The following is a 23,625-nucleotide window of genomic DNA, read 5'->3' as shown; positions in this document are numbered from 1 at the left end:
GGAAAATTTTTAGGCAGTCCAAATTAGCCCGCACTCCCCTAATTATTACAACTCTTTGTATTCCTTGTTTATTGTTGAAAATTTTCATTCTTACCAACAACATACTACCAACCAATTAAAGATTGCAGAAAAGAACAGAAGTTTATGTATAAAATCTAATAAATTATTAAAAACACAGAGTAAGAGAGAGAGAGAGAAGAAAAAATGCATAAAAGGGACATTTGCAGTACTAATATGACATTATCACCCTTGTTTGATGTATTGTAATTGGGGGATATAATAGGAGCAGTTAACTTAAAATTAAGTTAGAGGGTTGCTCAACTGGAATTTTCGGGGTTGCTGGTCCCATTCAATTTTCACATTTAAGTATCACAGCAATTATTTATTTGCGCAAGAGAGACAATTTTGCCCCAGGAGTGAATGAAAGACATCCTATTTGTGTTTTCAATGGAGATAAAATAGCTCACATATGGCACAATTTTCTCCACACACCAAAACTGCATCCATAAGAGAAAAACATTCCGGAGTGAATTGTGGTTTTCATTTTCCATCCATTCCTAGTTTTAGGGGGAAAATCTAACTACTGAAAAAATGTATATACGTATGTAATACATTTTTAATGGAGATGGTAGTGTATTTTTTTTTTGTTGTAAATTGCTCCACACACGGTGAATAACCCAATGGCATAAGAGGGGGGATTTTTCATCGAAAATTTTCTCACAAAATTGAAATTAAAAATTCACCACGACCACTAACTATAGCATCAAATCATACGCCATTGCAATGAGTTTTATTTGGTATAGGTAGGTATACTCACCAGTCAGTCAGTGAGGGACTGATTCAGTATTCTGACTTTTTTTACGAGAGGAAATTTACAAAAAAAGGCAATTCAAAAATAATTAATCATATAAAATTCGACATGTAGTGCAAATATTGGCTCAACGAGTTCAGTTTTTATTATATACCTTATACCCACTTTGGACTTGTGTGGGGGTTTTTTGTGTATTTTAATTACCTTATGGGTGTTTACTTCCAGTATTTTTTCGTTGGATTTAAATTCATTCATAAAACAAGAAGGGTTTCGATTTCGCCCCAAGACTCTCTCATTCGCAACTGCAGCCCATTGTTGCTCACTGCAAATTACACTCAAGTCGAAAATTAAGGTAAACACCGATCTTTGCTCTCTATTTGCAGAACTATTCGGTACAAATTGGTGGATAAATAGTACTTCTACATGAAAAAAAATAGGTATATAGTCAGATATGGATTGCAATTTCATAAATTTCATTAATTAAATGATGAAATTTGAGCGATGAGACGACAAAATTAGGACAAGCAATATAATTTGCCTTTGAGTTCTTTGCCTTTTCCATCTTACTCAATTCAGACAATTTTCTACTTCAGGGACAATCCCCCCCCCCTCACTCCTTAACCCAAAGTATGTGTAAATTTCTCGCATAATCCTTTGAAATCCCCTGTAAAATCTTAATGGTTTCGCACCCAAAATTGCGCCAAAGAACATCTTTTTATACTTTCTTTATAAAACGAATATTTGGCTTTCTTTAAAAAAAAAAGCAACTTTGTTTTTTTTTGGCACAGCACAGTCGAGAGAAAAAAAAGAGAAATTTCACGAAGGCAACTAAAATTCAACCATTTTACCAACTGAAGGTACACACACAGTAAATTGCAATTTACCGCTCTAGTTGTTCCAATTAAAAAATTACCATAAAACAATAATCTATTTCGTATTAGAGAACCCTCCTCCGTGAAATTCACACAGTGGTGGCCCTATGTCGGCATAAATTGTATATATCACTACTACGGAGCATACCCTCTATACTATGTAGACCCTCTACTAAATCTGTCACCTCCCTAAGTCACCATCCAACTCACAGCAAAAGTTACAATCATCCAAAAAGGTCAATTTATCGATATTTTCACGCTATTGCAGTAGAACATTTTTTTTTAATAGTCCATGAAAAAATAAAAATTATTTCTTATTAAAATAATTTCTAATTGGGGTGTAATTGATAAAAACAATCAAAGAAATTTTTATGATCATGACTAATAGAATAAATATTCGTTTTTTGATTACTTTGAAATGTTTTTGTAGGCCTGTACCGAACAAATAAAAAAAAAACTCAGCTTGATTAAATTTTCTAATCAAACGCCACTCACTTGTTATGTAAATAAAATGTTTTGAGATAGACTAAACGTATTTTTAATCTTTTTAATATCCACTTGATTTTCGAGACCCTTCAGTGAGATTTGCCTGTGGGAAATTGAATTGGGCTCTTTATACATACCTACTACTTATATATATTTTATCGTTATGTACAGAAAAGTAATTATTTGCTCTCTTTATAGAGATTGCTCTCTCTCTCTGTGTAGTTTGTGTATCTCCTCCACCCCTAAAATTTCTTTTTGGGAAAAAATAATCCATCAATTGCGGGGGTGACTTTACTAATAACATTTTGTGGAGTTTGGCAAAATGAGATTAAATTGGTATTTAGGGAGGTATACACACTTGAAAAAAACTTATGCAGACGCCCAATCTAATCTCACTCAGCGGCTTTTCGAGATTCTATTGACATTGTATTGTTGAAGGATCTCTTATCATCTTCACCATTCAATTTATTCCTCTTCATTCACAATTGAAATTCAGATTCACTTGTTTGTGGTACTGCCTGTGTGAAATTATTGTAATGTGTACCCCCCCACACACAACAAAAGGGGTGCATCATTTAGAGTCAATTGGACAAGGGATGGTGCGGAATTTTGATGGGAAAGCAATTTGAGGGAAAGTAGAACTGATTGTGAGACAGAAGCTGTGTGGATGAAAAAACCGCGCCCTACAATCACAGGAAAAACGGGTCAGGACGTCGCTTTCCTCCACACTTAATTCATTCTAATTTGAGATTAATTTGCACACGTGCGTCACTTGTTTGCATCGTTGGGAATCGATCAGCAAACACGCACAATAGTTGTTGCACCCGGAAAATCGTCAATCTTCACGGTTGTATTGAAAGGAATGATTTTCTCTCTATAACAACCACCACCATCGCCAACCCCCCGAGGGTTGATTGAGTCAAAACATCGAGGGAGAGAATTTGTGTCTTCTTGACACATTTGTACCACCCCAAATAATTCCCGTGAATACGCAATAACGGGCGAATATCATCAAAAGGATACGAAACTGACTAAATAGGGATGAAGAATTGATGCTGCGCGTTTCAAGTTTAATCCATGGCATTGAGGACTTTTGCGATAAATGCTCAATTATATTGCTCGTGCAGATTTTACTTCATGCACCGCTGAGGATGATATTTTTTCCAATACTCCTATCTAGGTTGGGTGGTGGTACACAATTAGTCGCCATAAAAGGTGCCTCTCTAAGCAACAAAAAGACCACCTGCAATATTATATATCGCCCTAGTTTATTTCCACAAAATACTTTGAGGAACACGAGCGTGAAAATTTCAATGTGTCCGAGTGACTTTCACAGAGGTAAGCTCAAAAAACTCCTGGTCCACTGACGATGATGATATCCTTTCGAATTTACCTCTAAGAATGTTGCCAAATGGCACACGTGCTTCATGCTATTTGACTTTGTACCAATATCTCTATCTAATGTGATTGTTGATGTTGTTGTGTATAGCTTAAATAAACCATGAGTCAAGAAAGCTTTAAAAAAGGTCTAAAAAACATTCTAAAATTTTCCTTTGTTGAATTTTAGGTTTATATTAATAGAATTTGATTGAAATTCAGCATACTAAAATGAACTTTTGCAATAAAAAAACATCAAATTGATTTCCCAGCATAATTGCATCATTCAGCAATATGTAAATGAGAGATGCATTAAATGTATATATACATAAAAATTTAAGCATGCAATCAGGGCAATTGAATTGATTTGCAAAGTAGATGAAGTGCAAAATTGTTGATTAATCCAAAATATAAATTACAAATTAAATGGTGAGAATATTTTCGATAATTTCCTTCAACTATTAAAACTCCAGCACTGGGGGTTGAATTGAATCAGCGTTGGAATTGAGTCGGAATGGGGATTAAGATTTAAATTGAGTTAATGCAAGTGCAGATCGTTTATTGGAATCCTATTTTCTTCCCATTTCACCATTATGTGCCCTCCTCCACCCTCCCGCGCTCTCGGATCACTGTCACGCGTGAACACATCCCCCTTTTGTGGCACCCCTTCGTCCAAAAAAAATCTTTCTTACAAGTGCGCTCTCTCATTGTAGTATTCGCCCTATTATCGTCAAGTCGACCGGAAAATTAACCTCACACCGTGACTCGAGTGTCTGCGACACCCAGAGGAGGACATACACCTACCCCCTTCCCACACAAGCACCAGCCCAAACACATTTCCTCTCCTTACCAAATAGTTTAGCCACTCAAGAAGGACCTACACTACGGGAGAGGCTCTTCGCTCTATAGTATCTAAAATGCGAATCCATCTTTATGATGCCCAACCCCTAATCTTCTGGCCCTTGCAATCTCTTTTGGGTGATACTTTGGAGCAATTGTACCGTTTCGCATCAAATTATTATGGTATTTGTATTTGTCTCTCCACTATCCAATGCTTCTTTCAATAATCATTCACTCGTGTTATCTATTCATGGAAATTTACGCTGTACGAAAATTGCACTAGGATTTATCAGATTTTCCCTTCTTTTATTGCTTCATCCCTCTGTATACCCCCTCAGACTTTTAAGTCATTCGTCTCGTTGACTCAAATTAGACACAATAAACTTGATGGCTTCTGCTTGCTTAACATCTCTTCTATTTTTTTTAAAGAACTGAGAGAGGAAATTATGTATTTGAATATTAAGAAAAAATCTTTTTTTTTTTCGATTCAGGTCTCTAAGAGAAAATCCTAATTTTTACCTAAATAATAATTTTCTAAAAATTAGAGATGTGTCCTTTTAATGTAAAATTAATTTAATTGAATTTAATTTAAATAATCTTCCATTCTAATTTACATTTAAACCAAAAAAAAATGTACTGGTAAGCTGACCAAGCTTACGGGAGCTGTGTTTCTTTCAGTGTACCAATTTTGTGAGAGCAAACTAGAACGCGAATTAATTTAAATACGCGCAAAGTCGGGAAAAGTTGAAAAGTCATACCCTAAGAAATGTTTGGAAGGCCATATCTCAAGAACGGATCCATAGATTTTCGAGTTTGAGCTATCGTTGGAAAGGTCTTAACCTCAACTATAATATATTAAAATATGAAGTAAATCGATAATGGCATTTTCGAAATATTCGAGTTCGAAATTTTCGAAAATATTGATTTTGACTTTAGCGCCTCTCGCGGTCATTTCTCGAACTTGCAATGTTCTAGACATTTGTAGGGTTTCACGAAACCTTTTATTTGCACTTGAGTTGATCAAAATCGGACTTGTAGAACCCGAGATATGACATGCCAACTTTGGAAGGCTATATCTCGAGAACGGAGACATAGATTTTCTTCATTTTTGGCATGGAGCTAGATAATATGGTCAGCTATAACATATCAAAAAATGAAGCAAATCGATAATGGCGTTTTTGAGATATTCATCGAAAACTCATCGAAAATTTTGTTTTTGATTTTTGGCCCCCTAGCGGTCACTTTTGAAACTTCGGATGTTCTAGAGAGTTGTAGGGTTTGTTGAGAGCTTTCATTTGAGCCCGGGTTGATCAAAATCGGTCAAGCCGTTTTCGAGTTATGGTCGATTTTCGATGAAAAATTGTGGCGGCCATATTGACTAAACGGCTTGACCGATTTTCGAAAATGAGGTATCGTTGGAAAGGTCTTGATGTCCCCTACAACATATCAAAATTTCAGCCCTCTAGCTATAATAGCGACTGAGATATAGCGAAAACAAAATTTTGAGGTTATTCAAAATGGCGGACGGAGGGGTGGGGGGGTGGATTTGACCTCATAATCGGATGTCTTCCAGTCGATATTTAAACTTTGCCGTTTACCGCAAGTCTCTATCTATTACCGTTCTCTCGCAATTTAGCGTTATACTACGGACGGCCGGCCGGAAAAAAACTTATTTTTGGCGCATACGTTTTTTGGAATGTGGGGACCCTAATTCGTGCTCATCCCAAGTTTGAGCCCGATCTGACGACTTTCGATTTTGCTCGGTACACAAAAGCTGTGTCTGAAAGAAACACAGCTAAAACTAGAAGGATATTCTTTTATAGGGTGAGATGTCTAATATTGGTTACCTATCTCTTGTCAATTTCTTCTAAATAATCTGGGTAGTTAAAATTCATATTTTCTTAAATTTAAGGTATTTTTCTTTAAAAATAAGTTCCCGAAGTTAGATCAAATCGATCAAATCCTGCAAAACAATTACATATGGGAGAAATGCATTAAAGAAAATTAAGTTTTTCGTCATACGATACAATTTTTTCTCATTTAAAAGAAAAATTTTAGAAGCTGCTATTTTCTTCAAGAATATTCCTAACTCTTTGTTTAATTCCTAAACCTCCTAGGTAAGCTAATGAGAAATCAAAATCTACCTCATATTAAACAACTTTACCCTACTTTTGTATGTAAAGCGCAATTCAAATTTAATAAATGAATAATATACTCAATTCACTAAATGTGCAGATCGTTTTAAAACGTTAAGCGTAATTAGCGTCACTGTTAATATTTTATATCATCATGGGAGGACATTTTTCAACGTGCGTGCTTTTATGATTAATTTTCATTTTAACGTAAAATTAGAAAAATTGACTCAACGTTGTTTCGTCAATCACCTGGAAATCTTTAATTTCCTTCCGCATATAGTAGAGCATTTAAAGAGAGAGAAAAATTGAGGGCAAATAGTAAAACGAAATGTTTAAACTGCGAAATAGAATTTTATGTGCCTTTTTTTTGACATTAATTAAAATATCTTGCTCAATAAATGTGTGTCTTATCGCAATATAAATATATTTCATTCATTCTCTTTTATTCTTCGAATAAATGTCACCAACAAGTGAAGCATAGGAGGAGAATTCCTTCCTAGAAATTTTTTTTAAGACTGTGGAGCTTGGGTAGAGCGCGATGCTCGTGGATTTCTCGTCACATAAGTCAACACGTTCTCCTCGTTATAATCTAGGATCTTTCGTTGCTTCTTACGAATAAATTGCTGCTGTTTGTGGTAAATCTTAAGGGCACCCTTAACAGTTATAAACGCCAGGCCACCAATTATTGTACGATGCAAATTATTCTGAATTGACTCGAAGAATACACGCCCTACAATTGAGGACACAGTTGGCAAAAGGATAGCTCCACAGAGAATTCGTGTTGCTGACACGGGATCTGATAGAATTGGTGGTGAAGGTGTACTTTCGTTTGTTTCATGCTCCTCACTTTCGCTAAGAAGAAAATTTAATTTAGCAAAATTTGGGGGATGTTTGGGGACTTTTTTTACCTAATCGGAAGAACTAAGTTGAGGAGAGGGAATTTTCTGGCGACTGTTCGTCGATTTTGGAGAAATCTCAGGATAGCATCCTCCCATCGGATCATTTTTCCCAACACCAATCCAACTGGAATGGCTGGGAGACCAATAAGAAGGACAAGTGGATCAGAGTTTTCCATTACAGATAGTCCTTCTTTGTGACCAACCACCTAAGCAACATTATCAAATGATTGGAATTTTTTATAAAATTCATGAAGGAAAATTCGAGAAAGTCCTACCTGTAAAATTGTTATGGCTCCGTACGTAACAGCTGTCCAATACAGAGATCCAACAACCACACCAGCAGCTAAGAATGGACTTAGACGCTTGATGAGGGTGTCAACAACTTCTAAGAAGTTCACCATAGGTCCCATATTGGGGAAGACTATTATGTACTCCGTTTGACATTGGGGGCAAACTACACATTTCAGTGAATTGCCTTTTTGCTTCTCATCTACCCAGCGTTGTAGACAAACTTGATGAACCTGGGAATTACAGGAAATTGATTTTTTTAACTTTTTTTTTGGTTTTTGTTTAGGACTTTTTCTAGGTCAAGGATTCTCGCTTAAAACTAGTAGAAAATCATTGAATAAAACAGAATTTTAATTTTCAGGACGTCCAGGATTCATTTCTGGGCTTCCTGGGAGCTTAAGCATAAAACTAAACATTTTATTGTCTAAAAATCCGTGAAATTGTCTAGATATTCTCACGTTCTGTCCCAGGACACCATGCAGGGGAGTCTCGGGATTGTCTTTCATTTATCACAATTTTCTTGAGTTTTCCACCAAATTTTCCTAGGAAAATTTGGGTTTTCAGTTTCCGGCGGGGGCGACGCCACGTCGATTGGCATTAGTAATTCGAAAGATCCCATTTTAAAGAAAAGACTAGTCATGCAATCTCCCATAAGTAATGAATAAAAAAGAAACATAAAAATGCTCTAAATATACAGGAAAGTTTCTTCTCAGCCCCCACAACCCTTTGGACGAACAGAAAGCTCCAAATTGGGTAAAACAGCAAAACTACAAAGAAAAGTTTCTTCCTGGACATGGAAAATGCAATTCCGGACTCACCCACTTGGTAGTTCCGCTGCATTTGCATGGCTGGACCCACAGAGCGAGGGCATCGTCATCATCAGTTGCAAAACATACCCAGCAATAGCGCCCATCTTCCCGGACATTCGGATTTCCGGGATCCTCAATTTCTAAACCCATTTCCGGGCTATCTGACATTTTTGCTCATCAGATGATGAAATTCCCTTTTTTATTGGAAAAATCTCCTCTGTTGTGCGGAAAAACGACAAATATATTAAACTTTGAATTTCATGCAACAATTTTGGGGTAATTTTACTCACGTTTCTCAAATTTTTAATTGAGGAAAATTGATATTTTTGTTGAAAAATAAAATTCTGTGATGTTTTTGTCCCTCTTTTAGTTTTCTTTTCAAGTGTTTTGTGTGAAAGTGGCGCTGCGAACTGTTATTGCAGTGTCCCTGAAGTGCGCGAAAACGCGAGAAATGCAAAATACCTGTGGTGCGAGGGAGAAGACAAATATAGATTTATCTCACTTCTTCCTCAAACAACAGAGCCAAAAAAATTGTAGCGGAAATTCTTGAAAAGAAAACTCTGTTTACATTTTTTCCATGGTGCTTGTTTTTGCAATAAAAAGACATTTTCCTGAACAATGGAAGTTTTCCAGACAGCCAAGCACTATATTTTCGTGAGGAAGGACCGCAGTCTTTGGTGGAATCGTTCGACGGGTGAATTTAGGGCTGAAAATGGTATGTGGGGGAAGGAAAAAGGATGGGCCCAGAGCGATGAATCATCCCCATTTAATCGATTTGGTCATGAAAAATCATCAAAGGCATGCTTTTCTCAGGAATTTTTCATGTTCATGCTGTATAAAAAAAATCCATTTCAACATTAACAATTAATGTGTTTCCTTTGTTTCTTCGTCTTTTAGGGTGTGACCTCTCGGGGGTGGATGATATTGAATGTCTGGGATTAACGCCTGGTATTGTGGGGGCTCTGAACCTCCCTGGAGTCCTTGAGCCCCATTTGATGGTTATAAAGGAAGCCATTCCAATGGGAGTGATTTATCCACCGCACATTGTGTACAAAATAAAATCAGTGTTGATGCTGAATTCTGAAGATCCGGAAGCAATTCTTTCCCCATGTCCACGACATAGCACAGCTAAAACTGAACTTCCACGCTCAAATGTCCTCCTGGAGAGCTCTCAACTCATGAATAAGACCTGGGGTGTCATGAAGAGTGCTAGCAATACCATAAAGAGTTCAACGCAGCATGCCGCACTTCTTGCCTCAACTCAAGTTAAATCCTCCGTAGGAATTCGAGATGCTGGGAGGATTGAAAAGAAAGTAACAGAGGAACTCCACAGGATGTTTGATGACTCTGATAGCTTCTACTTCTGCACAGAAGGTTCGTATTCTCTATAGAATTTTCGATTAATTAAATATTTAATTAATTTATCTTATAGCGGATATCACGCAGAGTCTTCAACGACGAGGATGTGATACAGATGGGGAGAGATTCTTCTGGAATAAGCACATGCTTTCTGATATTCTCAAACTCACTGTAAGATAGCACAATTTCTTATTAATTTATCATGCCTCAAATTGATTAAAAATTGATTTTTTTAGGATAAATCTTGGACCTTGCCAATAATCCAGGGATTTGTTCAAGTGGAGCATTGTGTTGTGGACAAGGAGTGTTTGACGCTCACACTCATCTCGAGGAGATCACGTTTTCGTGCTGGGACACGATACAAACGCCGTGGAGTCGATGAGCAGGGTCACTGTGCGAATTACGTGGAGACAGAACAAATTCTCACCTTTGGTCCTCATCAGATGTCTTTTGTTCAAATTCGTGGATCTGTTCCCATCTTCTGGACACAGCCTGGCTTCAAGTATCGTCCTCCACCTCGAATAAATCGGGGTAAGGAATATTTTATTAATTTTTATCTCCATTGCGAAACAAATATAGCATAAAAACCAATTTTTAACAGATTTCTCTGAGACACAAACTGCATTTGAGAAACATTTTACACGAGAATTGGAAATCTATCGATCCATTTGTGTGGTAAATCTCATTGATCAGGCGGGGAAGGAAAAAATAGTCGGGGACGCCTATGCACGTCACATAATGAAGTTTAATAATGAAAATGTATCATACGCAGTATTTGATTTTCACAATTTTTGGTGAGTACAAAGCATCATAATAATCTCTCATACAAGGCCAAAAAAAAAATGAGAAGAAAAAAACTGTTTATTGCAGCCGCGGAATGCGCTATGAGAACGTGACAATTCTCACAGATGCCCTGACAAATGAGATTGTTTCAATGGGATTCCATTGGCGTGATGCCAAGGGATCAATTTGTGATCAAAAAGCAATATTTCGTGTCAATTGCATGGATTGCCTTGACCGCACTAATGTTGTGCAGACGGCCCTTGCCAAGGTGGCACTGGAGGCGCAGCTTATCAAGCTTGGTATCGTCTCTCCGTGCACCGCTCTTCCTGACCGTCTAAGGGAGTCCTTCATGGTGCTATGGGCGAACAATGGGGACATTATTAGTCGCCAATATGCTGGAACTAATGCCCTTAAGGGGGATTTCACGCGAACAGGTGAAAGGAAGTTCGCAGGAATAATGAGAGATGGAATGAATTCTGCAAACAGGTGAGTTTATCCTTTCTTTCAACTCTATTGTCACCATTAGAGGGCTTATTTTATTTATTTTTTAATTGTCCTCTAGGTACTATTTAGCTCAATTTAGGGACACTTACCGCCAGGCAACAATTGACTTGATGTTGGGCAATCAGATTTCCGATGAGTTGCTGAAGACTCTAGGCGGACAACCGGGAATAGATGAAAATGATGCCATTGAAGCTGCTGAACATGCACGTCTTCTCGTCGAGGATTGTCGCTTGATAATGTTGGGTTCATCTCAGTGTCCAATTGGTGCGTGGGGACTGATCAATGCAGATCCTCGCACGGGGGATCCGAATGAAACGGAATTGGATACAATCCTCCTACTAGCAGATGATTGCTTCCTGGTAGCTGAGTATGATTCCCACATGGATAAAATTGTTCAATTTGACAAAGTCTCCCTGAATGAGATTGAAATGATTGAATGTGGAATGTTGCAGCAAACAAAGCTTTTCCAGGGAAGTGTTACAGCGCATCCGTGCATTAGAATTAATTGCGTGAAGGGAGGGAAGAAGGATTTCTTCATGTTTCGCTCCTCAAATATAAGATTCTTCAATAATACAGCGAGTATTATAAAGACAAATGAGGAGATGTCGGAATCTCTCAATGCCATTGTTGAATTCTTCCGGATTGCCCTGGAGAATTGTGGTCGTTCAGATGTGCCATTTATCTTGGGTGGGGTTCTGCAGAGGCGCAAGAGTAGGACAACGGTACTAGATGTCCCCAAAGGTGTTCCGAGGAATCTCAGTGAATCCCAATTGGTGCAGTTTGGCTCAAAGGCATTGAGCAATGTTGCTGGGCAATTCTCCAAGTTGGGTCAAACCCTGAACTCCTCCGCAAAAGGCAAGAGTAAGAGTGCAAAAACAACAGCAGTTTTCCACACAACTGCCAAGGGAGGTGCCAAGGAGAAATGTCAAATTCAAGGTGGTGAAACAAGCTCGGAATCCGATGAGAATGACTGTAGTATCTATGAGCCGGATGTGAATGAATTTGTCCAGACAAACCCACTCTACTCTGAAAATGTTTTTCTCCCAAGTGTGGGTATTGTGATGTCTGAACCAACAAACATTGAGCAAGCCGCAGGTATTACGCCAAATTCTTCTGATTTGAAGCATTTTATTTTATTTCAATTTTTTTTTGCAGAATGTGTTGAGACGGCAAAGGATATTCCGACGATAAATGTGAATGCTTCCAAAGATGATTCAACAGAACAAACATTAGCCAGTGATAAAGTGAATGCAATGAAATTGAGCCAAAGTTCCAGTGAAATTGGTGCTGCTGCCACAACTGATGGCGTCCCAAAGTCCCAAAAGGATCTCTCGCTGAATTTGAGTGGGTCACACAGTGAGACAACTCTGAAGCAACTTAAAACATTAACAAGTCCACTTTCAAAGTTGGCAAAGGGAATGCAGAATCTTGGCATGGCTTTCGACCCACGCAAGAAAATTAATAAGGTGAGTACATAATCGTCCTTTTTCCTTTTGAAACATTATTTGGGCTTATTTTTGTGATTTTTCTGCCCCACGTGGTATATAAAATAATTAATTAAATGTTTCTTATCTTCATTCCAGCTTGATTTACAAGAAATTCCTTCGGAATATGCAAAGAATTTGCAAAAGGAATGGGAAAGTAGTAAGTGCAAAAGCAAACTATTAGCTTTATAATTTTGTGAAAATTATATACCTACCTAATTATACATTATATATAAAATATTTAAACAAAAAATAGAAGTAGGAAAAAAACTAGATTTGAGAGTCTAGCAAAATGTTCCAGTTAAGAGAAAAAATGTGTAGCACAAAGCTGAACAACGTAACACGCTAAATAGTGATTTATAAATCAATGCATTGAATATTTATTCCTTTTATGAAAATATAGTTGAATTTTTAGTGTAGATGTGCGCTATGATATGCAATCTACCTATATATATACACTAGCGATTTATAAATAGGAAAAAAAGAACAAGGACACCTCTGAGGATATTTATTTATTTCATATCAAATTCTTTTCATTTTTTTTTTACCAATAAATTGTGAAAAAAAAGAACAATAAATCGTGAATTATAAAAGCAATTTATTGACAAGCAATTAACTGTCTGCAAAGAATTATTTTTTGTGGATTGATCCAGCAGTGTGGGTGGCAGAGGAGGAACTTGGCAAATGTTTACAAATACTTCTGTCCTATTTATGTTATTTGCCATTCTAAGCTTATTTCTCGGAATCTGCAAATTGTAAATTCAATAAAAATATCCTTTTGGATCAACATATTTCCCATTTCGGGTCGTTAGATTCGATTTTTTTTCTCTAAAATTTCTTCAAACCTTCCTTAAATTTTTCAATCTAATAATTAGAGAAAATAATTTTTCCGAGTAAATTCTTTCTGCTTTCTTTTTCTTCATATTCCCGAATTAAGGCTCCAAGTTAATAAATCAATTTTCTACAATAAACTTTCTAAAAAAAATGCCATATAAAATATTAAATATCATTTTAAGAGATTCTTTAAAGATTAACGATTGAAAATTATGGTGAAAAAAATCTCAGAGGTGTTTAAATCGTTTAAATAGAAGTTTCTGCTGTGGAAATTTTTAGAAGAAGAACAACAAAAATGTGGTAATTCGTTCAATTATCTTAAATAGTTGGAGATAGTATGAAAAGAATTATACATATTTGGATCCAGTTTATTGACTGAATATATCAGTGAATATATTTATAACAAAGAAACCATAAAAAAATGTTTATTCAGAATTTTTTGGAGAAAATTTCAAACGATATTATGAGGACCAAAGATTATGTATAAACTGAAAGGTTCTTATATAATATACATTATATATAGCAGTATACTAAAATTTAGATTGAATGTAATTCAATTAGACGGTTTTGAGTCTATTTGGAGACTTTTTTTATTAGTCTTCATTCATTTCGCGAATAAAATAAATCTATTCGATTACACATTAATTGAAATTAATTCACGCAGCATTATATTAGTGAAAAAAAAGTGAAGAAAATCAGTATTTTGAATTAACTAAAGACGAAAGTAATTCTTCGGTATTTCATAATTAATATTTAATTTATGTAAAGGAAATTTTTTTATCAGATAATTTTTGTCTAATTATCATCAAATATATTGCTGTGTAATTCTAATAGGACAATTTATAAAAGACATGTTTATGTATAAATTAATATTCAACTAGTTAAAGGCTTTATGCTATTACTGTACTTTTGTCTCATCCTAAATACCATCATATTATCCGGGTTCATTAAAAATTTATCAAGCATATTGGACAATGTAATGGAAATTATGTTCATATCAATATTGTGTGCTTGATTTTGAAGGGAAACTAATTAATAAAATTACCTATGAAAGCTCATGAATAAATCAATATCCTCTACAAAATAATATTATATTAATCATTTTTTGTGTCATATTAAAAAAATATATTATCATGAAGGAAATTTATCAAAATGCAAGGAAAACTTTTAAGAAAAAAGGGAATTTTTACATTTCTTTGTGCAAATTTTATTTTTAAATTGATCAAAATAAAAATCAAGCTTACAATAATGAAAATTTTAGCAGTTTTAGCAATAAAAAAAACAGGTCTTTGAAAAATTTTGAATGTATACAACATACACAAAAAGTGCTCATCAGCGTCAATGTGTAGAGCTGAATTTAATAAATTATTATTGTCCATTGCGGTTATTGAAAGAAAAATAGAGAGAGAAAATTCACTATAATAGCGTGTAGTGAAGTTAGTCCAAAAGGAACGAGAAAAAAAATGTTATCTGCAAGAAGTAGTAGAAGTAATAAAAAAAAGTTTAAATGAAAAGCAAACAAATCTCAATTAGATGACACTTTATTGTTGCATTTTAAGAGAGAGATTGCATTCACAAATCACTGAAACTTTTATGTTCAGAAAAGTCACGTTAAATCCTTATTAGGTGGAGAAAAGTGTTGGAAGACGAAGAATTTCTTATCCATAATCGCTTATTCTCCCTTCTTTTTCTCACTGCTCCACTGAACGGGTAAATATTTGTAATCAACAACACTGAGAGCTATTCCACATTCAGCCAAATAGTATGGCACCATTATTAGAATCTGAAAAAAAGAGGTGAAAGAAAATAAGCAAAAGGGGGGTTGTAAATATTTGAACAAGAAAATTTCTATGCATATACTCTGTGCGGGTCTTACCACAGCATAAGGAATGTTGGTGTAGAATTTGTTGAATGCCAAAAATCCATCTGATATGACAAATAGAACACCCCCGATTGCCCCGAGAATTTTGGGGAGCTCCTTCTTGTCCGTGGAAGCCCGGGCTACGGCTCGCCATGCCATTGTTGTGAGGAGAAGTGAATAGATTGGGAGCCCAAGTCGCAGAATGGTGCTGCTGATGGAGCCAAAGAGAAAGGCGAGGATTGCAAGAGAGCACGTGATCATGGCTAGACCAATATCCCATCGTCGTGGTTGAAAGCCAAATGCTGCAATGAAAGCTACTTGAGCTGCTGCAAATGCCACAACGCCATACTCAAAGAGATTAATGTTGAGCAAGAGATCCCCAATACTGCTGAAGAAGAGTCCCAAGAGGATCTTGTAGGTGTAGGAGGGATTTGTGTTGTGTACACCGTAAAGCAGGATGAAGAGGATCAATGAGTAGATTGGGGCACATTTTACAATTGTTGACCATAGCTGTGAACGTGTGTCGTATGTCGCAAGGACAAAGTACAGCACAAAAGTTGTGAAGAAGGGCACCAATTTTGGAACTGTAAGTCTAGCCTGGAATGAGGGATTTAGCCAAAAGGAAATCGGTGAGTTTTTCTTTTTTAAATATGATTAAAACTTTGTCTATAAAAATATCTTGAAGATTTAAAATATTTATTAAAATGTAGAATTTTTAATAGAAATAAAACGTTATGTTTTGAGATAAATAAAAATTTATTAAAAGTATTAATATAAATATTTTGGCGCTACGTCCCATATAGGAACAGGGCCGGCCGCCCTATTAGGCCAGCTGAGATGTAAAATTACCTACAAATAAATCGGGACTAACCAAATTTTGCACTATTCGATTCAGAGAATTATAAGAAACCTTTTTATACTTACTGGAGTGCTCTAAAACTTATGCTCCTTTCAGAAAATGCGTTTAAATATTCCCATACATTTTCCCATAGAAGCCATCAAAGCCATTGAACGAACAAGTGACGTCACTGGGGGGTTCCAAGAAATTGCTCACACAAACCCCACAAACCACATAAAATACTATAGTTTTTACAATTTCCACTCAACAAATTATAACGAGGATTAAAAAAAGTACTTCCTACATGAGATAATGCAGAAATAATAAGTAAACACACATTATTTCACAAAAAAAATCCCCACAAAAATGAAAATATTTACTCGAAAATTCTCAACTGTCAAATCATACTTTTTCGGAACACGAAATTCAGCGACGTCGCATGTTCGTTCAATGGCTTCGAAGGATTCTATGGAAAAATGTATGAAAAATTTTTCAAACGCATTTTCTGAAATGAGCATAAGTTTTAGAGCATGCAGGTAAATATTAAAAAATTTCTTATATTTTTATGAATCAAATGGTGCAAAATTTGGCTAGGCCGAATTTATTTAAAAGTTTGGGGTCATTTTCCGCTAATTCTACTGGCCTATATATGATGTTGTTGTTCTCCTTGCGGAGAAGTAGTGGGCTGCCTTGCTAGATACTACCACGTGTGGGCCATTTTACGGATAGGAGTGTATCAATCTCCTGATCCAACCGGTCAACGTGATCTAATTGCACGTTGGCGGATGGGGCGCGTTGCCGGGTTCTGTATTCGAACCGGCGACCTTTGGATGCGCACTCAAGCGCTCTATCCACTGCACCCCAGGCCCACTAAAAGTATTAAACCACTCATAAAAATAATTTGGATCTATTTTTCCAGAACAATTTTATAGCTTGAATTTAATTTATCCAAATTGATTTTTTCTTTTTACGAACAAGTACATAATATGTACAAACATATACACATAATTATGTATTTAAGTATTAAAATATTCATACAAAAATATCACGCGCATAATTTTTTTTTATTGACAAAGAATAAAGTTCAATTAGAGAAAATAGTTTTCTAAATTTAGGCAATTTTTAGTTAAATCTGAGAGAGAGAGAGACTCCAGGTTGATATGCGCAATATAATAGCTTCAATTGGATGTTACATAAAATAGTTAATTAAAATTTTTACTCGAATCATACAATGTTATAAAATACACAATTAGAATTATTTATATGAATGCTCGTTACAGGAAGGGAAATGAAACGATGTGAGATGAATATTTTTAGCCTGAACTGTGAAAGATTTTTCTTTTCTTCTGCCTAATAGTATTTTGTGTTTATATTAACTTGAGGCGTGTTTCGTTCGGTCAATTTGATTGACATGCAAAAAAGAGGGTGATGAGGTCAAATAATTTAATATGTACCGCCTCTAATGTGAGAAAAGCGAAGAATAAATAAAAAATATCTAATTTTCTCACCAAATTCACCGAAGTTCCCATGCTTGTGGTGTTGATTATGTGGCTCTTGTTTAGAAATTCACCTACTCACAGAGCAGAACGTCGCGGAATGCGCATGAAAATGCGATGTGGAAGAACGAAAATGTATCACTCTCACTATTTAGGAAGATACTGTGGGGCAAATTGCTGTTGCTGCTGCTGGGGAGACTGCCAATTGGTGGTGCCTTTTTTGTGGGTTACTTACAGTATAAATGATAAAAAAAAAATGAGAGAAAAAAATTCACATGGAAACAGTTTGTGCGGAGTCTGCACAATCACGCCGTTCTCTGATACGCTACTGTGGGTCGCTCGCGTGTGATACACCTTCAGGCAAAAGTCAATTACTTGATATACACTCACGATGATTATAAATTAAATTACATTCCTAAAATCTCACAAAAAAGAGTCTTCAGTCGCACAACACTATACGTATATATGAGTATATTATAAGCTTAGAAGATTTTCCTCATTTGATGATGCGATTGATAGCCTCTAAGCTTCATAGACACGATGGAAAATATCGAGTGGTTTCTGCGGGGGAGGGGGGAACATGCGGCGGGAAGACACTTGAACTTGAGGAGATTCGTTGGTCACAGGTCTTTGTGTTTTTCTGCTCACTTGGCGGCGATGGAAGAAGGAGAATAATTCAGCAACAATCCCAATGAACGAGAGAGTCACAACTGTCTGTCTGGTCTGGGGAGCTGGGGACTCTTGGCATGTATATGGGCTCCAATCCGAGCTACATAATACTCTCTCACGTTGAACATTCGCTTTGGGGCGACTATATTTGTGGTTTCGCTTACTCTCATTCAAATTCCCTATCGTACGTCTTGCTCCATGGGGGATTGTACCCATACAAAGGCACACAGTAGCGCCAATCCATAGTGATAAGACCGCGAAATGTTTTCGCGATTCCCCAACATCACGTTTTTTTTTCTTTCTACATACCAGAGCTGTTGTTCTTATTAATTTATTTCACACAGAGCTGGTAAAGAGAGAGAACGCAGGTCACAGAGACTTGTGAATTAATTTCTGGTGCCTTTCGTCTTAAGAAAAGATTCTCAAGATAATATTCTGGGGGGAAATTCTTTGTTCTGCGAGTTTTTCTCATTCCATAAATTAAAAGAGTTTATTCGTTTATCTATGAATAAATCTCTTATTCGAGAAAATAATCGAGAAATGGGAAAATCTTGTGGAGAATAAAAAAAAGATTAGAAAACTCGTCGGAGCAAATTCTGATTTTTTTTTCAAAGGAATCATCTGAGAAACGACGATAAAGAATTTATTTGAAAATGCATACAGTGACGTCACTATGTGTGTTTTTTCCTGCCTTTTCGGGCTGATCTTTGCCGGTTTTTCTCAGCAGCGATGTCAGTGGAAAATGAATAAACATCTTTAAAATTAATTTAAATAATTTGTTTAACAGACATTTTAGGAATATTCTTTTATAATAAAAGATTTCCATTAATTACCAACTCCACCCCATCCTCCTCTATATCATATTAAAAGTTCTAAACATACAAATAAAATAAAATCTCCCAGACCATGTGTCGTCAGTATGTGTATTGTAATAAAAATCAAGCTGTGTGGTAAATTGAGCTGATAATATAGAAAATACATATTGGATACATACATTATGATGACGAAAAAAAAGGCAATGAGAAATCATAGAGAGAAATCTCTTGTGGCGAAATGCGCGGGTCTTTGTGTCTCGTGTGGCAAAAACAACGACGAAAAAGAAAAATAAACAGAACAATACTATTTCATTGTTATCACCCGATGATCCATGCCATATTATCAGCTGTATATTGCAATAATTTGCGTCGTTTGCCTTTGCGTCTCTCTTCATTTTATCGAACAGAGATTGTCTATCAACCAACTTTACTGGTGGTAACCATTGAACCCAGTGACGTGGAAAATTCGCATTATATACATACATTATCTGCATGTGGGGGTGGAAAATGTAAATGAAGCTGTCTTCTGCGTAGGAGCATTTTTCAAATATAGTTCGTTGCAATAGAAGGAAGCTTTTTTGACACCCACTATCCATTATCTCTTGGATTCTTTTTTTCTCCCTCTATTCATCATATATGGGAAATTATATAGGTAGGTATTAAAATCAATACATATTTTCTTCACACATATCAGAGCTTTCCTCTCTTGCACTCTCTCTCTCGCTCATTTTCCCCTATCCACCCGCATATTAAAAGCTATGTTTAGCGCTTGCGTCCACTAATATTAAATAGGGAACATCAACCACTTGCAACAGAAAGAATCTTGGGGAGAGACAGTCTGTTTTTGGTGAATCACACGGAAGGGAGTTCCGTTGCATAGAATTTTTGGTGAGAGATTTTTTCATTCTCTCCAACTTGGGGTGGTTTTCCCTTCATTTTTCTTTTTGAACTTTTGAGCTTTTCATGCAATTTTTTACATAACATTTTCCGGGATTTTTCTGTGGGGAATTCTTTTCTGTAGTTGATTCAAGAAGATGGCCTGCCCTTTTGTGCATACCATCGGAAAGCAACATTCCGTAGCAGATTCAGCTACGTGGAACTTGGAGGACGACCTCACGGACATTCCAGATGATGCTCTCAGTCTTACGCATTTAAATGCAGCCATTCAATTACTCACGGCACCATCCAATGAGAACATAAATCATGCCGTAAAGTCTGTCATAAAAAAGTACGGAGATCGTTGGCCGGAACTTATTAATTTGTAAGTAAATACAATCTCATTCAGCATCCATGTCTTCTGTGTCCCATTTTCTCCTTGATTTACTCTCAGTCAGCAATCTCCTTAAAGCTCTTACTTGGAGAGAGGTGTGCCTATTTGCCGCCTTTGCAATTTATCCTTCAGCACGACAATTTTATGTTGTGGAGACATAAAATCATAAATTACTATTTTTCAAGCTCTCAAGAACCTTAAAGAAATAATAGAGTAAAAAAAATGAAATGAAAATTCATGAATGAAAATATTTATCTAATCGTGATTAAAGAAAATATCCTTTCATAACTTTTATCAAACTTTGAGAAGAGTGAAAATCAAATTTTCTTTAATTAATTTTTATTTTAAAATTCTTCCCATAAAACATAATTAATTGTTTGCTTTTCAATAAAAATCTTTAAAAAAAAAAAAAACATTGATTGTGGGCGTCAGGTGTGAATTTTCACCACAAAGCTCTCTACAACATCTTCCTCCCTCACACAATTGTACAGAAGGAAAATGGATAATTTTACCCTACAATTACCCCGCAATGAAAACTAATAATTTCCCCAATAGCACGCTAGCCATCAACATTTCCTTGTCTTTTATTTTATCTTCCTGCTTCAAAGTAATTTATTATGTATTATGTATTTGGAGAAAATTGTCACGGAGTGTCTTTTTTTATTAGCACACTCGAGTGAGAAAATTGTGGGAGGTGTGAAAATTGAAAGGTGGACATTTCTTTTTTCAGGAAAATCGATACTGACTCCTTCTCCATGTTTCCCAACTATGACTACTTGGCAGACATCCAGGATACTCTCATGGCTATGGATGAGTCGGCTGCATGTGAGATTGTATCGCTAATTGGGGAGGAGTTGATTGAGACATGCTGCGTTGGAATAATTGAGAGGGCTTTCAAATGCTTAGGTGGGAATTTGCAGGAATTCCTGGGATCTCTCGATGGTGTCCACGATGTATTGAAGTTGCAGGAGGCAGATATCTCCGACACGGGATTTGTTTGTGCTGGCGAGGGGGAGTTGATTTTCACCTCGGAGCGACCAGTGATTTCTTGGCTACTTCTTGGAGCTCTGCGGCAACTCGCCAGGATTCTCTACCAAATTGATGATGTGAGGATTCACTTGGAACCAATGGAGGGGGATGTTAAGCGCTATCGCTATCTCTTCGATGTGGGTGCTTCACTATCAAAGCGTCAGGTTGAGATACCAGTTCTGAAGGAGCGCAAACGAGGATCTGTTTCTGCTGCAGCTGAGGATTTGAAGATGAATGCCTCAACATTCTGCAAGGCATTCCCATGGCATTTTGTCATGAATAGCAATCTTGAATTGTTGCAGCTTGGAAATGGTTTCAATCGTCTCTTCAGACACTCATTTAATCTCTACGGACGCCATGCAACCACGTATTTCCGCTTCAAGAGACCACGTGGATTGTCTTTGAATTTCCAGGAGATTCGCAGGCATACTCATACACCCTTCCTCCTGGCCATTCGATCACAAGTTTGTCGTCGTGATTCCACCATGACTGGTTTGGAGATTAAAGGGCAGATGGTGTATTGCGATGAAACCAATACACTCCTCTTCATTGGATCTCCCTTCATTGATGGTCTCGAGGGACTTACGTGCAATGGGCTCTTTATCTCTGACATCCCCTTGCACGATGCAACACGCGAGGTAATCCTCGTGGGTGAACAAGCACGCGCTCAAGATGGTTTGAGACGCCGTATGGATAAGCTCAAGTCGTCCATTGAAGAGGGTAATGCTGCCGTAACGAAGGAACGAAAGAAAAATGTGAGTCTCCTTCAGCTCATTTTTCCCGCGGAAATTGCCGAGTCTCTCTGGGGTGGAGCAACTGTTGAGGCTGAAACGCATCCCGATGTTACAATGCTCTTCAGTGACATTGTGGGATTCACGAGCATCTGCTCCAGGGCAACGCCAATCATGGTCATCAACATGCTAGAGAGTCTCTACAGGGACTTTGATGAGTTCTGTGGATTCTTCGATGTGTACAAGGTGGAAACTATTGGGGATGCTTATTGTGTGGCTAGTGGACTCCACCGTGCCAGTAACTACGATGCTCACAAAGTGAGTTTAAGCGTTGCTTTAAAATCTTCAATCTTTAATTTAATTTATGTTTAAAATTTATATTTCTAGGTTGCATGGATGGCTCTGAGGATGTTGGAGGCTTGCACCAACCACCATACTCACGATGGAGAGCACATTCAGGTAAAGAAATCAATTTTATTTACTTCGAATTTATGATTTGGGCTGTAAAATGACGACCACAGGCTTTGTAGGGACTCATAAAAAATTAATTTGTGAACCTATTGTGCAGAACACCTCGAACTGCCCTTTAATTCCCAAACAATTCTTTTTATTAGCTGTTTACAATCTTTTTTTATTTTTCTGTTCGCGTGATTTGAGATTTATTTATGCGATTTATGCTCTCGCTTAATTGCAGATGAGAATTGGGCTCCATACTGGGACGGTTTTAGCAGGAGTTGTTGGCAGAAAAATGCCCCGATATTGCCTCTTTGGGCATCATGTGACCATTGCGAATAAATTTGAGTCCGGCAGTGTTGCTCGCAAGACCAACGTTAGTCCTACCACGAAGGAGTGAGTATTTATTAGTATAATTTTATTTATTGTAAAAGAATTTTATTTTAATATTCTTCCTCTGTTTAGGTGGCTGGTAAAGTATCCAGGCTTCAAGTTTGAACTCCTCGAGAGGGATCCCTCTTGCTTACCAAAGGATTATCCCAATGCTGGAAATTCTACTTGCTACTTTCTCACCGGCTACAAACATCATGAAGTTGCTGAAGATGAGCCACTGGACAACCACATAAAAGCCGCCATGAAGCAGATTAATATTGAACTCGGAAGACCAACGGAAGCATCCGAACCAACCGAATAATCACATTAATTCTTTATTATTATATCGTAATGCTGTAGTATATTTAATTAATCTCTCGTATTTATTGTTTAGTCATTAATTGAAAAAATATACGAGAAAGTCTTTGCTGTTGTGCTAAAAAAGTTATGGATTTATTTCAAGATGGCGGAAGGCAAACTTGCTTGAATTTCATATCTTCTGATGATGTTTCAACTGATTTTTTTTTAGAAAGAAAATGTGTTTTTTTTTATTTTAATTTTTTTTATCGTGAAACTGAAAAGCCGGAAAATACGAAAAACAAAATCTTAA

The 23,625-nt window shown here is 36.6% G+C and overlaps 4 protein-coding genes across 5 annotated transcripts; 2 read left to right on the top strand and 2 right to left on the bottom strand.

The window, feature by feature from the left end:
- Positions 1 to 6,852: 6,852 nt before the first annotated feature.
- On the bottom strand, positions 6,853 to 8,908 carry LOC129787627 (E3 ubiquitin-protein ligase MARCHF5). Its single transcript, XM_055823350.1, has 5 exons — positions 8,808 to 8,908; positions 8,527 to 8,734; positions 7,696 to 7,941; positions 7,430 to 7,626; positions 6,853 to 7,373 (listed from the first exon to the last, which is right to left on the bottom strand). Exons 2-5 carry the CDS (start codon positions 8,683 to 8,685, stop codon positions 7,031 to 7,033), a joined length of 945 nt encoding a protein of 314 aa, XP_055679325.1. The 5' UTR covers positions 8,686 to 8,734; positions 8,808 to 8,908; the 3' UTR covers positions 6,853 to 7,030.
- Positions 8,909 to 9,051: 143 nt separating this feature from the next.
- LOC129787522 (phosphatidylinositide phosphatase SAC2) lies at positions 9,052 to 15,010 on the top strand. The gene is made up of 9 exons (XM_055823212.1): positions 9,052 to 9,232; positions 9,415 to 9,891; positions 9,950 to 10,047; positions 10,113 to 10,407; positions 10,478 to 10,670; positions 10,747 to 11,145; positions 11,222 to 12,258; positions 12,319 to 12,629; positions 12,747 to 15,010. The coding sequence occupies exons 1-9, from the start codon at positions 9,136 to 9,138 to the stop codon at positions 12,837 to 12,839; spliced, it is 3,000 nt and encodes a 999-aa protein (XP_055679187.1). The 5' UTR covers positions 9,052 to 9,135; the 3' UTR covers positions 12,840 to 15,010.
- Positions 15,005 to 18,423, bottom strand: LOC129787638 (lysoplasmalogenase-like protein TMEM86A). The gene is made up of 3 exons (XM_055823364.1): positions 17,689 to 18,423; positions 15,358 to 15,939; positions 15,005 to 15,264 (listed from the first exon to the last, which is right to left on the bottom strand). The coding sequence occupies exons 1-3, from the start codon at positions 17,707 to 17,709 to the stop codon at positions 15,154 to 15,156; spliced, it is 714 nt and encodes a 237-aa protein (XP_055679339.1). The 5' UTR covers positions 17,710 to 18,423; the 3' UTR covers positions 15,005 to 15,153.
- A 517-nt stretch (positions 18,424 to 18,940) lies between these two features.
- LOC129787543 (head-specific guanylate cyclase) lies at positions 18,941 to 23,459 on the top strand. Of its 2 annotated transcripts, none has more exons than XM_055823245.1 (6): positions 18,941 to 19,812; positions 20,182 to 20,421; positions 21,161 to 22,508; positions 22,578 to 22,649; positions 22,885 to 23,039; positions 23,109 to 23,459. In XM_055823245.1, exons 2-6 carry the CDS (start codon positions 20,195 to 20,197, stop codon positions 23,335 to 23,337), a joined length of 2,031 nt encoding a protein of 676 aa, XP_055679220.1. In that variant the 5' UTR covers positions 18,941 to 19,812; positions 20,182 to 20,194; the 3' UTR covers positions 23,338 to 23,459. The 2 variants fall into 2 exon arrangements, with proteins under 2 accessions (XP_055679220.1, XP_055679218.1); XM_055823243.1 differs by lacking the exon at positions 18,941 to 19,812 and adding an exon at positions 19,838 to 20,048.
- Positions 23,460 to 23,625: the final 166 nt, after the last annotated feature.

The sequence above is a fragment of the Lutzomyia longipalpis genome, chromosome 1 (assembly GCF_024334085.1).
Source record: "Lutzomyia longipalpis isolate SR_M1_2022 chromosome 1, ASM2433408v1".
Taxonomy (NCBI): domain Eukaryota; kingdom Metazoa; phylum Arthropoda; class Insecta; order Diptera; family Psychodidae; genus Lutzomyia; species Lutzomyia longipalpis.
This window is presented reverse-complemented; position numbering and strand designations above follow the sequence as displayed.

Coding starts and splice junctions, on each gene's coding strand:
- LOC129787543 (XM_055823245.1), top strand. CDS start 20,195: ATGGCCTGCCCTTTTGTGCATACCATCGGAAAGCAACATTCCGTAGCA. Junction 22,650..22,884: donor ACGATGGAGAGCACATTCAG/GTAAAGAAATCA, acceptor GCTTAATTGCAG/ATGAGAATTGGGCTCCATAC. Junction 23,040..23,108: donor GTTAGTCCTACCACGAAGGA/GTGAGTATTTAT, acceptor TCCTCTGTTTAG/GTGGCTGGTAAAGTATCCAG.
- LOC129787522 (XM_055823212.1), top strand. CDS start 9,136: ATGGAAGTTTTCCAGACAGCCAAGCACTATATTTTCGTGAGGAAGGAC. Junction 10,671..10,746: donor TTTGATTTTCACAATTTTTG/GTGAGTACAAAG, acceptor TGTTTATTGCAG/CCGCGGAATGCGCTATGAGA. Junction 11,146..11,221: donor GGAATGAATTCTGCAAACAG/GTGAGTTTATCC, acceptor ATTGTCCTCTAG/GTACTATTTAGCTCAATTTA.
- LOC129787627 (XM_055823350.1), bottom strand. CDS start 8,685: ATGTCAGATAGCCCGGAAATGGGTTTAGAAATTGAGGATCCCGGAAAT. Junction 7,942..8,526: donor GCAGCGGAACTACCAAGTGG/GTGAGTCCGGAA, acceptor TGTAATTCCCAG/GTTCATCAAGTTTGTCTACA. Junction 7,627..7,695: donor GAGCCATAACAATTTTACAG/GTAGGACTTTCT, acceptor AATGTTGCTTAG/GTGGTTGGTCACAAAGAAGG.
- LOC129787638 (XM_055823364.1), bottom strand. CDS start 17,709: ATGGGAACTTCGGTGAATTTG. Junction 15,940..17,688: donor TGGGAACTTCGGTGAATTTG/GTGAGAAAATTA, acceptor CCCTCATTCCAG/GCTAGACTTACAGTTCCAAA. Junction 15,265..15,357: donor CCAACATTCCTTATGCTGTG/GTAAGACCCGCA, acceptor TCTTTTTTTCAG/ATTCTAATAATGGTGCCATA.